At 51.7% G+C, this 12911-nt stretch overlaps 6 protein-coding genes across 6 annotated transcripts; 4 read left to right on the forward strand and 2 right to left on the reverse strand.

Annotated features, from left to right (window-relative positions):
- Positions 1–284: 284 nt before the first annotated feature.
- N7532_002030 (putative short-chain dehydrogenase/reductase) lies at positions 285–1232 on the forward strand (the record flags this gene model as incomplete). Its single annotated transcript, XM_056614524.1, has 3 exons — positions 285–327; positions 393–1114; positions 1170–1232. 3 exons carry the CDS (start codon positions 285–287, stop codon positions 1230–1232), a joined length of 828 nt encoding a protein of 275 aa, XP_056479565.1.
- Positions 1233–1677: 445 nt separating this feature from the next.
- Positions 1678–2289, reverse strand: N7532_002031 (uncharacterized protein; the record flags this gene model as incomplete). Its single annotated transcript, XM_056614525.1, has 1 exon — positions 1678–2289. One exon carries the CDS (start codon positions 2287–2289, stop codon positions 1678–1680), a length of 612 nt encoding a protein of 203 aa, XP_056479566.1.
- A 927-nt stretch (positions 2290–3216) lies between these two features.
- Positions 3217–4308, forward strand: N7532_002032 (zinc-dependent alcohol dehydrogenase; the record flags this gene model as incomplete). Its single annotated transcript, XM_056614526.1, has 1 exon — positions 3217–4308. The coding sequence occupies one exon, from the start codon at positions 3217–3219 to the stop codon at positions 4306–4308; it is 1092 nt and encodes a 363-aa protein (XP_056479567.1).
- A 981-nt stretch (positions 4309–5289) lies between these two features.
- N7532_002033 (putative ribosomal assembly complex component Ipi3) lies at positions 5290–7080 on the reverse strand (the record flags this gene model as incomplete). Its single annotated transcript, XM_056614527.1, has 2 exons — positions 5290–6663; positions 6736–7080. 2 exons carry the CDS (start codon positions 7078–7080, stop codon positions 5290–5292), a joined length of 1719 nt encoding a protein of 572 aa, XP_056479568.1.
- A 1268-nt stretch (positions 7081–8348) lies between these two features.
- Positions 8349–10616, forward strand: N7532_002034 (uncharacterized protein; the record flags this gene model as incomplete). Its single annotated transcript, XM_056614528.1, has 2 exons — positions 8349–9536; positions 9594–10616. The coding sequence occupies 2 exons, from the start codon at positions 8349–8351 to the stop codon at positions 10614–10616; spliced, it is 2211 nt and encodes a 736-aa protein (XP_056479569.1).
- A 597-nt stretch (positions 10617–11213) lies between these two features.
- On the forward strand, positions 11214–12461 carry N7532_002035 (lipoate synthase; the record flags this gene model as incomplete). The annotated part of the gene is made up of 1 exon (XM_056614529.1): positions 11214–12461. The coding sequence occupies one exon, from the start codon at positions 11214–11216 to the stop codon at positions 12459–12461; it is 1248 nt and encodes a 415-aa protein (XP_056479570.1).
- Positions 12462–12911: the final 450 nt, after the last annotated feature.

A 12911-nucleotide genomic window follows, 5' to 3' on the forward strand; every position in this document is an offset into this window, starting at 1 on the left:
CTATACATTAGCTGTCTGAGCTGTATACGTGCCAAACTGAGTAAAATTGCGTGCAGCGTGGATGTGGTGGAGGGCTTGACGTCAGCTTCCCCATATTTTTTGCCCCAGAGTGGCAAGTCGGCGAGATCACCGATCATTTCCCAAACCGTCCAGCTGCCTAACAGCAACGAGGGGGAGAGCCCCAGCGTCACTGCTCGGCTCAATTTTATTGCACTACTTAGCTCTTTCTGCGCAGCTCGCAACTTATTAAATTCGCGCTAGACCTTGTGATCCGTTGAGCAAACATGGCACTCGCCCGCAGACTGGCTGTCCTCCCCGGAGGCCTAGGTAGGGATCAAGGGTGCCCACAGCCGCCCACAATGCAGACAGAGTTAACCTCGATTTTGTGATAGGTGGACTGGGCTCGAGTATCGGGAAGAAACTGAGAGAGCAAGGGGCCCGCATTGTCATTCTGTATGCGCCCTTTGAAGCGAAGCGTCGCGATGAGCTGCTCGAGGCTGGCTACGGCGGTACCAACCTGGATGACATCCGCACCTATGAGTGCGATATCACGTCGCCTGACTCGGTAGAGTCGGCTTTTGGATCGTTGCAGAAGGATATGGTCGCGCCGGAATCGTCATCTCTCATGGAGAGAGCGTTCCCTAGTATCTTGATCAACACGGCCGGTTATGTGTCGCTCAGCGATATGGAGACCACGCCGCCCGAGGAGACCATGAAACATCTCACCACCAATATCCTCGGCCCAATGCTCTGCTCGCAGGCCTTTGCTCGACTGTACTTTGCGGCATCGAAAGCTGCCGAGTCATCGACCAGTCCGCCTCCGCCTGGGAGAATCGTGAGCATCTCCTCGCAGGCTGCCCATGCCGCTCTTCACCGACATGGTGCATACTGTGCGTCCAAGGCTGGACTTCTCGGTCTCAATCGCAGTATGGCATCTGAATGGGGAGGTCGTGGTATCACGTCGAATACTGTGTCGCCTACTGTGGCGTGGACGGCTCTTGGACAGAAGGCATGGGGTGAGGACTCGGTGCGAGAGGCGTTTTTGAAGACAATCCCGACAGGCAAGTTTGCGCTTCCCGAGGAGGTTGCCGATGCGGTATTGTTTCTGTGCCAGGTAAGCATACCATTATTGTGATGCTGGATTTAGTTTGATGCTCACAGATCGATAGGACTCCAGTGGAATGATCAATGGTGCGGATATCCGAGTTGATGGCGGATTCACCATTCGGTGAGAATGTGTTTTGGCATTCGTGCATATAGACTACTCCAATGAATGAACATTATCGCCATATATACCTTGCCGAGAATAGAGCCAGATATGGAGTCGCTCGAAATTCAGTACATGTACTACATGTGTGAGGTCCCTGCTCCTTCGAAAATTTGCTTGTCACAGTGCCCACCCCAACCGATTTTCCGGTTAGGGGTAAGCCCACACCTCTATACCTACTTCCTTATAGTCGACGTTGCCGTTATTTCCGTCTTTCGCAGATGCTAACAATTAATTGGCAGTTTTGCCGAATGGTTCAGTCGATAAATCGGTGCTTAATCTGTGTTATCACTCAAGTACGCAAGATGTGCTATATACTAGCTCTCTAGATAAATTTGATGACTCGGTGTTGAAGACGGATAAATGGGTTTCATGGATTTATTTCGGGTAACTCAAGAAAAGACCTCCAGCTACAGAATATCCGAAACATCGACATCTTCCTCGCGCTGCACTCTGGTACCAGATATAGAATCATCGAAAACCTCCTTCTCCCGAGCTAAAGACGAGAACCCCGCCGTATCAACCTCGAAATCACGATGGAACAAGCGTCCGCTGGCATCCCTCATCTCGCGATGGTGTCGGGATCCTCTTCCCGTATCATAGTCGGAATGTTCATCGTACGCCCCCGAACTGGGATCATACACCTTTGTTGCAAATGAACCTCGGTCAACATCGTCATCTATAGATTGGCCGGTGGCTGAGGCACCATATGCGTTACCTGTATCAATCGCTGCAGATCCAGCTGTATCTTCCTCATCCAGGTCTGTAATTCGCCGCACTCCACCTGCGGACGTCCCTTCTGGTCCTGGCAATGAGAGCTCTTCTTGTCCGGTCTGATCATAACGCCTTTCTTCGACGATGGCGGGTTGTCCGAGATCTTGACGGGCTGTACGAACAATTGTGGTCCCGTCTGGTTCGGTGTGAGAAGATGTGGAATAGCGGTGGCCACTCTTGGTGGCATCGCCACCGTTGTTTGTGGTAGAGCTGTAGTAATATGAGGAGCTTGTGTATGACTCGGACATTTTGGCAATGTCTTGATGCGATGAGACTAAAGTGGGTGGTGAACTAGTGGGTATACAGTGTCTTGGACGGTGGTATTCAGCCGATTTCGTTGGTTCATCAATAACGCAAGCACTTTCTTATGTACAAGGTTCCAAATCATTGCTTACGCTTGGTTTGAATATATAGCTCATTTCGTGGCAAGACATGATATAACTTGACATCATGCATCTTGCGACAATTGCCTCAAAAAGTGGGGCCGACCGTGATGGCCTGGTCAGATCCCTGGAGTGACAAGTGGGCACCAATAAAAACGACCTCAGGATAGCCATACGAGCCCTAAGAACGATATATTAGACCACAAACCCGGTACAGAATCCGGTGGAGGCCAACTCGGTGGGGTTGTGGAGAGAGCTGGCAGCAGTATGTTGTGTAGATTCCCACGAGGTACTCCGTACTCGGGGCTCCCCTTTCTCGAAGGATGCCACTCGCCCTGATCTTCAAGGAAATTTCGCCAGGCATCAATTTTCGAGAGTTAGAAAGCTCAAATAAAATTTTCTAGATACTAAAACTGTGTAAGTTATCAATTTCACAGCACGATTCGCCTTACCGAACATTCGCGTCATGGGTGAGTAAGCGGTGGTCCAGTGCAGCCGGTTTTACAATTGGACACCAGTTACCTCCAAAGCTTCCGCAAAAGGTCCACTGCTCATTTTTTCTTGATTTTCTTTGACTGTTGTCTTTGACTGTTGTCTTTGACTGTTGTATCGGGACGTTTTCGGGGATAAGCTGAGATGGAACAAGCTGTGGTGGCCGGCAAAATGACGTTCCATTTACTCACCCTTGCATGTTCTAGTAGTCTCCTGCAAATATAAACCACTTCACACTGTTCATGTGTTCTCTCTTTAACATATCTAAACAAACAACTGTTGTTTTCAATCACATTCACCATGGCAGATCAAATCCCCAAAACGATGCGAGCGGCTGTTGTCAAGGACTTCAACAAAGGCTACGAAGTCCGTGACGTTGAAGTTCCTACCGACCTCGGTCCAAACGACATTCTTGTCAAGGTCGCTGCCGCAGGATATTGTCATACAGACCTTCAAGTGATGCAAGGTGTCTATGAATCATCTGGCGCAAAGCCGGGTCTTGTCGGATCGCATGAGCCAGCCGGAACAGTCGTCAAGATGGGCTCCGACGCTGGCAAGTCCAATATCCATGTTGGAGATCGCGTGGGATCAATCAATACGTATAATTTCTGCGGCACTTGCAACGCTTGCAAGCACCAAGGCCAGCAGCTTTGCGAGAAGCTGACTGGTATGCTGGGTCTGACGATCAACGGCGGCTTCGCGCAATATATGAAAGCCGATGCTCGTGTTGTATCGAAAATCCCCGAGTCTATTCCCTGGGACGAAGCCGCCCCTCTCTTCTGCGCGGGCGCCACAGTGTACGGTGCCATTCTCGCGGCAGATGTCAAGCCAGGTCAATGGTTGGCGTTGGTTGGCATTGGCGGACTTGGACACCTAGGTGTTCAATATGCAAAGGCCTTGGGCTACAAAGTCATCGCTATCGACAACCGGAAAGAGGGGATTGAAACAGCACAAGCCGTCCCCTCGCACCTCAAGCCGGATAAGACTTTCGTGATCGATTCGGAAGATGCGCAGAAACGAGTCATCCAAGAGCTGCAGTCCTCCTTCTATGACACGAATCCGGGTGTGGATCGTGTTGTCATCAACGCAGAGGCACGACAGCTGATCAAATTTTCCCAGCAATTCCTGCGGAAGGGCGGAATTCTGACTGATGTCGGCTTGCCATCTGAGTGGCCTTTGGAGGTCGATCCATTTGCGCTGAGCTTCAAGGAGCAGACGGTTAAGGGAAGATTGATCTGTACGCCGGAGCAGAGTCAGGATATGATCAATCTTCATGCTAAGAATGGGTGCAAGACCCACATTGAAAAAACTTATGGGGTGGAAGAAATTAATAAGATGTATGATCACTACCAGAGGAAGGATCTGAGAGGGAGACTTTGCATGGTGTTTTAAGAGTTGAGAGACTATGAGAAGTGTTCGATTTCAATAGAAGATAGCTTTCCGTCGTGATACATCATGCACTATTAGTGTAGTAGGAAGCCAGATGATTTACTTGAGGCTGGTTCCACGAATTTTGGTGAGATATATAATGCAGCAGCATACAATGAACGGTCGTGCTGTCAGCAAATATGATTCATATGCATGTGATAGTTTATATCAAGGAGATTGATGCTTTCACACCCCCAGTGCCGTCGCTCAGATGACACAGAAGTAAAGCCTTAATCGAATTGGATGGTGCCAGTTTCGACGCCGACTACCCCTTGGAATATGCTCTTGATAACCACCAGGTTCATTGGTTAGTCGACTACCTAGCCATCTACCCAGTTCCCTACGTGATCAGCTGTCAGGATAGCTATTCTAGTGAGTGATGCTCTATGTAAAATGAATGCGATCGGGCTAGAATAATTCTCCCATAGAGCAGAAAGTTCATTTTCTGACTCGCATAGTCAGGACACCCAAGCCGAAGAACTAGCAGATACCTGAAATGTTAGGGAGGTGTGTTCTGAGGTAGAAGAGGTGCCCGTGGCTGTATCAAAACCTATATTAAATATATATCGTCAAATAGTGCATTGTAGCATCCGGCGGGTGCATGGGCTTTGAGGTTCTACGTTTCGTTTGCACAGATTAAATGTCTTTGAGTATGGCACATCACATACAATAAACTCCGAAAAATGATTTTTGCAGGTGTCCATGTCATGGTGCTATCCGAAAAGATCGAATGAGATTGCGGTCAATACTCGTCAAACCGGCTCATCGAGGAACACTCGTGATTGACACGGACGTTATGATTCGCGGTGAAGAAATTATATGTTCGTATATTCCATGCAGCTATTGGCTTGCTATTCAATTCCAAGAGTGTAAAACAGATGATAAAATATGACTCCAAGCCCAATTCTATTCAGTGTACAAGCGAACGATGCTTTTTGAAAACCCTTACTCATCGCCCAGATCATCTAAGTCGCTAGTCACATCCCCATCATCAATCTCCATCTTCTTCATAACTGCATCCCCGTTGCGCCCTTTCTTCTCAGCAGCTAACCAAGCTTCCCTTCTCTTGGTCTCACGTTCCTCCCTCCTTGCTTGCCGCAGGGCCTTGTCACGTTGAGCAGCCTCCTGCTTCTCATGCAGTTCATTGATGTAATCCTGCAAGTTGGCGAGGTCCGAGCGCAATTGCACAACCTCATCGGCAGTTGCGTGTCGAGCTGTATCATTCACCGCTGCCTTCTTCTTGAGCATGGCTATTTCGGCTTCGAGCTCAGTGACGTGGCCCTCTCGGGCGGCCACGTCCTCTGCACTGTTCGAGGGGGTAGAAACGCCAGGGACAGTACGAGCGACGTCAGATCCACCAGATGTGCGGAGTGCAGCTAGCTCAGCGAGGCCGTCGTCGATCATGGAGTCGGGGAAACATGTGTGTGTGAGGGCCTGAGCAAAAAGTGAGGGTTTGCCAGATCGGGATTGTAATGGTGCGAGGAGGTGAGTGTTGAATGCGTAGTCGACTGGTACAGCACCGGGGGCATGAGAAGGATCGGCGAAGGCATTATCATGACGGGGTTTGACAACCGTGTGAATCGTCCTCTTCAACTCCTTGGAGGCTTGCTGCAGGCCACTCGGCGGCAACACGACCAAATTGGTGACGGGGTGTGTGTAATCGGCAACTGTGGTCGCAAATTTCCGGCGAGCAATATTCCAGGACAAAACTTTGCCGCCATCGTGTGCCGAGAGGAGTGTGGTACCGTCGTAGGACAGGGACAGGGCCCGGGTCGTACCCGAGTCGGCAGCGGGGGGCAACCATCTGTCTTCGCCCGATACCTGTGCCGGGATTGATTGGAGCGAGGCGTCGTGAAGCGGGTGCTGCACAGTGGTACCGCGATAGAAATCTATTAACTGCACACTTCCGTTTTCATAGCCGACGTAGCCAGCCCTGTCAACGGGATCCAGCGCCACGCATGTCGCGGAAGCAGGAAGGAGGAATGTCCGTAGCACACGCCCCGTATTATAGTCCCATATGATTGCTGTATTGTCCTTGGCTGTTGACACAGCTATGTTATGTCGGCCATTGCTGTGTCCGACTGCGAGAGCGGTGATCGCCGCTCGATGGTTGGAAAAGGTGCGAATGGGCGCATTGGGTGGTTGGCGGTTGTGGCTGAGCGCCGGCTTTGAGAATGACAGAATTCCAGACAGCGACCAGACATGTATGGCTGCGTCTGAGGAGCCAGACAGGATGAAGTTGGATGTGGGGTCAACGACGAGGGAGGTAACGGGTTGAAGATGGGAGGCTGTGGTAGCCACTTGGCGTCCGGTGCAGGTCTAGAAGTCGCATATCAGTTTCATGAGCTGTGACAGGTCACCACAATTGGTGTCATGGAACCAGTCGCATACCTCCCAGAGGATCAGCCGCCCACCTTCCGTGCCGAGGACTAACACGTCGCCATACTTGGCACCGGCCACCGCAATGCTGCGAATGCGCTCCGGAAAGGGCACGAGAGCTTCCTGATTTCCCTTCTCCCGGCTGTAGACATGGACGACGGCCTTCTCGGCCTGGGCGGAAAATATATGCGACGGGCTCACAGCCAGGCAATTAGCCGTGGTCGAGCTCTTCTTGAAGGTGGACCGCAGCTGGGGCGAAGGCTGAAATTCCTGCACGCAAATCCCGACATCCCTCAGCGTGGCGGCCGGAGATTTAGCGGATAGCAGCGTCGACGCAACGAAGGATTCGGAAAGCATGGAGAATGGGGCGCGTGCATGAAATATGGGGAGGGCTAAGTTTCCGAATCACCCCAGCCGTCGCTTTTTTTTTCGGATGCGATAAGTCAATTGATAACGGGCAGTTTGCACTGTTTGTCTGGCGCCGCGCCGCCAACCGGGAAATGCGCGACAGACTAGTCGCCGCCTCCCCGGCCTAGACGTGACGAGTAAGAAACTCTGCTTTGCCACGATCGCACACGGTCGCAGTGCGGCTACCTTAATATTACGGTCTGCGGGTCGCGAAACCACATCTATCAATCTACGCGGGTCGCGTTGAGGCGAAGCGGGGCGCTGGAGTTGGACATGTCATCGCATCCACTTGGACCATCTACAAATGATAACAGGCATTCGGGGTATGAAATGAATGATCGCTATCTGCCAGGAACACGTCACTTGGCCCGGCAGAGAAGCTAGTGAACCGCATGCTGGGATTCGACTCATAATCCTGGACAATGGCAACGGCTGTCGGGCAGGAATTCTAGCCATGGCGAAGCATTTTATACTGCAGTTTCAGACCACAGCCAGGCATGAGCCCGATGAAGCAAGGGGGGACCACCCTCTGCTCTTCACCAGGGGTGACGGCGAGACACAACATCCAATGATGACCCGCTTGCATACACCCTGCTGTCGATCCTGTTGCCCTTCTCTAGGGCGTTGATTCGCCGTCGTCGCCCTCTTCCCCTCTATTCATCCCATTTGTCTCATTCCCGGGGTCCACCCGCCCCCGAACCATGACGATATTAAGCGACGGACGAGGGTCCATCCACGTTGACGGAGGCCTGCGGGACCCAAATCTGGCATCGGGGCCCAATCAGGGAGCCGTTGCCCTCTGATCGCACCTTAACCGGGAATGCAAGGACAATGCGAGCTCATTCTCACTATTATTGCGCTGGCCCGTGCCTGTTGTGAGCTGAGCTCGTTGAGTGCCGGTGATGGGGGCCTTGAAGGGGGGCCACCTTCAGCATACCCGGGTTTCTTTACGGCAGGGTTGTACTTCCTGTCAAGGGATACTGTAGTCCCTGGTGACCCTATCCACCTGGAACTTCCTGGCTAGGGCCAATCTCTCTGTATAAGGACATTTGGAGCCCCTGCATGGGCGTGCGGTTTTGTTTTGACCGGTAATTCCTCAACTTCACACTCGCTGCATCTCATTCTCATCCAGGTAACTCTTGTGCGACCAGTTATTTTGCTTTTTCCATTTGATCCTTCTGGTTGGGATTAGGGCTGCTTCATATCAAGGCCGCGCCATGGCCGCCATGGACTGCGGTGCCGCCAAAATGCCTGCGAAACCATGCTTGCCGGCTCCTATCCAAACGCACATCAGGAACCAAGACTCCTATTCGTCTTCGCTGAGCCACGATGCGATGGGCCTTGGCGAGCCCATCCCGTCGCCACGCCGATGGTCACCCACATATCAACCCCGAAGTAGGAGTAGGCAATTTCCGAACTCACTTTCATTTGTGCCACCACCCGCCATGCCACGATCAGAACACGAAGTGTCACCATCGCTACCACGTTTCTCCATGGACCGCGGCCAAGTCTCGATCTCTCCCTTTCGTTCGGTGCGGAGAATGAAGGAACCGTTTCAACTCATGCTACCATCATCACCCGCATCAGTCTCGTCGCCAGTATCAGCATCATGCGACGGGGCACCACCATTTGCTGCGAAAACTACGAGGCAATCGAAGCTGCCGGCTGGTCACTCGCTGCGAACGTGGAGATCTGACCAAAACTTGACATCAACGAGCATGTCTGCCTTTGGACTGCTACCGAGCCCACCTATATCAGACTCCCGACCTGCAAGCACCGGTCCCGAGTCATACTTTGCATATCAGAATTGCTCCAAAGCCTCTTGTGACGAAGGTCCGTATGAACTGGAAGCGCCGGATGTGCCAATCCCGCATGAATCACAGCCGCAGCCTCTGAAAGAGGAGCCTGAAGAAGAGAGTCCACCTGTGGAGACTCAGACCGAGGACGAAAGTAAAGAACAGCTTGCCTATCAATCCTATCGCCCATGGCAAAAGCCAGTGGAACACAGAATGACAGACGTCAAAAATGTCCACGAAGCACACACAAACTTGATGCGGAGGTGCGATACGAATGAGTCAGAATCCACTCCAACCGAAAAGGAGAGACTACCGGTTCCCTTCACATCACCTGCATCTGAAATCAAAAACCCGACCTCTGCGCCAGGAAGCTCCCCGAGACCTCAACGGCCAAGAACTGCAACTGTCTCAAGCGAAGCAAGTTGGATACCGAGCAACTTCTCGTATTGTAAGACATGGCTGCAAGGTGTACCTCTTGATCCTTTGGAGGACCAAGAAGATGAGAATCCCCGGGTATCAAACCGTCGAAAATTCCAGATCATTGAAAAAGATCCTCCTATGCCGCCATTAGACGTGATCCCCGGGGCTAAAGCTCTCGATGAGCCAGTGGTCAGTCTCCTCTTCCACACAATCAAATCCTCAATCTTGCTGTTAACTTGAAAATAGCGATTCGCCGTTGCGAGTAAGCCGAAGCTAGTGGAAATTGCACGACAATCATCCCCGTCTGTGGCGCCTTCTCCATCTTTGGCTCCATCCCTTGCACCTTCTCCGGCACCGCCTCCGGTTCCCCCGCATACTGTTCCTATGACGCCAGATCAAAATCAAGAAGAAGTCTCCGCCTTCAGTCCGGACACACCTCTTGAGAACCCACCCGACATGTCCGATAGCGGTTACGGAACTCGTGAATCAGGCTACTCACTGGATAGCTTCCAGGACAGCAAGGATGACGACTCTTACACCGATCCGGGGTCGTTGACCTCGGATAGTGTTACGTCGACCGTTGTTTGCGAGAGGCCGGATTCCGCGCAGGAAGAGCGCGACACGTCGCCAAAGCCTGAAATTCGGTCTGGCAGCGTTAGCCCACAGGCGTCACCCACAACACCTGCACATCCTTCCCCAGGGCGGATCTCGCAGAAATCCGGGAAAGATGACATGGAGAAGCAAGGCTCCTGGCATCAAGAGTGGACCATCGATGACCACGAGTGGACACTCGGCGAACTTGAGCATTGCGTCAAGGACTTCCCTCGTCACATGTTACGCCTTACATCTCCTGTCATCGTCTTCTTGCGCAAAAACGACGAAAAAGCTCTCTTACGTCCTTTCCACACTATCTTCCCCGAAGTCACAGAGAATCTTCTAGACTGTCTCTGTGCCGCTTTAATTGCCCGAAACTATCTCCTTTCTCTTTCCTCCATTCATCGCCGCAAACCTTCTCTATCAACCCGCAATGACATCTATGCAGTGGACGCTGTTCCCGCGAAGGCATACAGCACACTAGGAATACAACTCCCAACTGGATCTCCCAGTCGAGTCAAGGACCGGTTCCTTGGCTCTCGCAGCAGCGATCTGCGACAACATGTCGAGAAAATTGTCGACAATCTTTTGTTTGCCATTTGCGGCCGAGCTGACGACATGCTCAAATCTGCAGTCGAAGTCCTCGCTCAGGTTCTGGAAACCAAGGCTCAATAACCACCTCCCTGGTGATTTTCCTATATTGTCTCAACCCGCTCTCCAATCCCTGACTTTTCCTTCCTCACCTATGCCATCTCACCATGGCACGGTCACTCTTTCCCTCGCAATGATTCCCACTCGATTGATTCGATTTTATCAACTGGCTCATTCATTGGTGTTTATTTGGTCTCATCTGCTCTTTATCTTCATACCCTTGCATTGCGACCCGCTCCTTTGGAAATGTTTTGCTTTTGTTCAACGCCGCCCTGTACAATTAGTATTAGTTGCATATTAGTGCATAATCATAATAGCCTTCCGCTATCTAACAATTTATCTTGTCATATTCAAATATATTGCCTTCCTCGGCCCTGCCACTAGCATCATCTTATATCGTGCGCTGAATCTTTGTGTCAACCAACTCTAATACTAAGCTTGAGCAAGAACAATAGGGCAACTCCCGATCGGCTTGACCGCCTTGACGGAAGATCCGCGGAACAACAAAGTCCCGAATCATGTCTGCTGAGTAATCCCGCTTTCCCGCGGGATTCGAACGGTCCTATCTTTCTCTGCGCATGGCGTGAACCTCCTACTCTTAAGCTTAACACAACCCCGATCATGGCAGCACCAACACGTAGTTTACGTCGCTTGTCAGCTGTGAGAGCGATTGCCTCTCCCTCGTGCATGTACCCCTCAATCGGCCAACGCACCTATGCTACTACCGATTCCTCATCCGCCACCAACACACCAGCGGGAAGCACCCGGCGACCTGCAACCACTTTCCGAGACAAGCTGAACGCCGGCCCCTCGTTCGCTGATTTCGTCTCCGGCGGCAAGGAAGAGCCTCTCGATTCCTCGGAAGCCTATGCCCTCAAGAAAGCTATGGTCGGCCCGGCCGGCCGCAAGAAGGAAATGACCCGATTGCCCGAGTGGCTCAAGACACCGATTCCGGACTCGAAGAACTATCAGCGATTGAAGAAAGATCTGCGTGGATTGAACCTGCACACTGTCTGCGAGGAGGCCCGGTGCCCCAATATCTCGGACTGCTGGGGCGGAAATGACAAGTCCGCTGCGACAGCCACAATCATGCTGATGGGTGATACCTGCACTCGTGGATGCCGCTTTTGCAGTGTGAAGACAAACCGAGCGCCTCCTCCGCTGGACCCGCATGAACCGGAGAACACATCCGAGGCCATTTCGCGATGGGGTCTTGGTTACGTTGTTCTCACGAGTGTTGACCGGGACGATTTGGTGGATGGTGGTGCCCGCCACTTCGCCGAGACAGTGATCAAGATCAAGCAAAAGGCGCCGAATATCCTGGTCGAGTGCCTGACTGGTGACTACCGTGGTGACCTCGAGATGGCGAAGCTCGTTGCTCGGTCCGGACTGGATGTTTATGCCCACAACGTTGAGACTGTCGAGGCTCTGACGCCGTATGTTCGTGATCGTCGCGCCACCTTCCAACAGTCTATTCGTGTTCTAGAGGCTGCTAAGCAGGCTCGCCCCGATCTCATCACGAAGACCTCACTCATGTTGGGTCTTGGTGAGACGGATGAGCAGCTCTGGGATGCTCTTCGCCAGCTTCGCGCTGTGGATGTTGATGTTGTTACCTTCGGCCAATACATGCGCCCCACAAAGCGTCACATGGCTGTTGAGGAATACGTTACTCCTGACCGCTTCGAGGCCTGGCGCCAGCGGGCCCTGGACATGGGTTTCCTGTACTGCGCCTCGGGTCCCCTGGTTCGCAGCAGTTATAAGGCTGGCGAGGCATTCATCGAGAATGTGCTCAAGAAGCGTCGTGCCGGAGCTACGGCTGCGGAAGGCACTGCTGATAAGACTGTTTTGGCTGATCAGGCGACGCATTGACATTTCCTTTGTCCGGCATAAAGAAAATATTAATCTGCATGGCATATTAACCGCCTTGGTCTTGATTTTCTTCCTTTTCATGGTTTACTCAGTATGGCGCTGATCGCATTTTATTTGGGCTTGGTTGGGTCGGGATTCATGTCTATTTTCAACATTTTAACACGGCAGCGTCTTGTATCATCAACGGTTATGCTGTACATTCGAGGAATTTTTCGCGTAATTTTAGAAAAGCCTTACAATTCTAAAGCAAATTCTCATCAACGTCATCATCGTCATCAACGTCATCATCGTCATCGCCAAGTAGTCCTTGGTTCATGTTGGGGCATCTTTATCATATTGACTACGTTGTAGCCATGAGCTTTATACTACTTCTTAGCAGGGCCTCCATATACCACCTACGCCCAAACCTTGAATATAGACCAGACATCTATCGTCGAAGTAGATGACCAA

This window comes from Penicillium argentinense (assembly GCF_028826775.1).
Source record: "Penicillium argentinense strain IBT 30761 chromosome Unknown utg000002l_segment0_segment0, whole genome shotgun sequence".
In the NCBI taxonomy this organism is placed as follows: Eukaryota; Fungi; Ascomycota; class Eurotiomycetes; order Eurotiales; family Aspergillaceae; genus Penicillium; species Penicillium argentinense.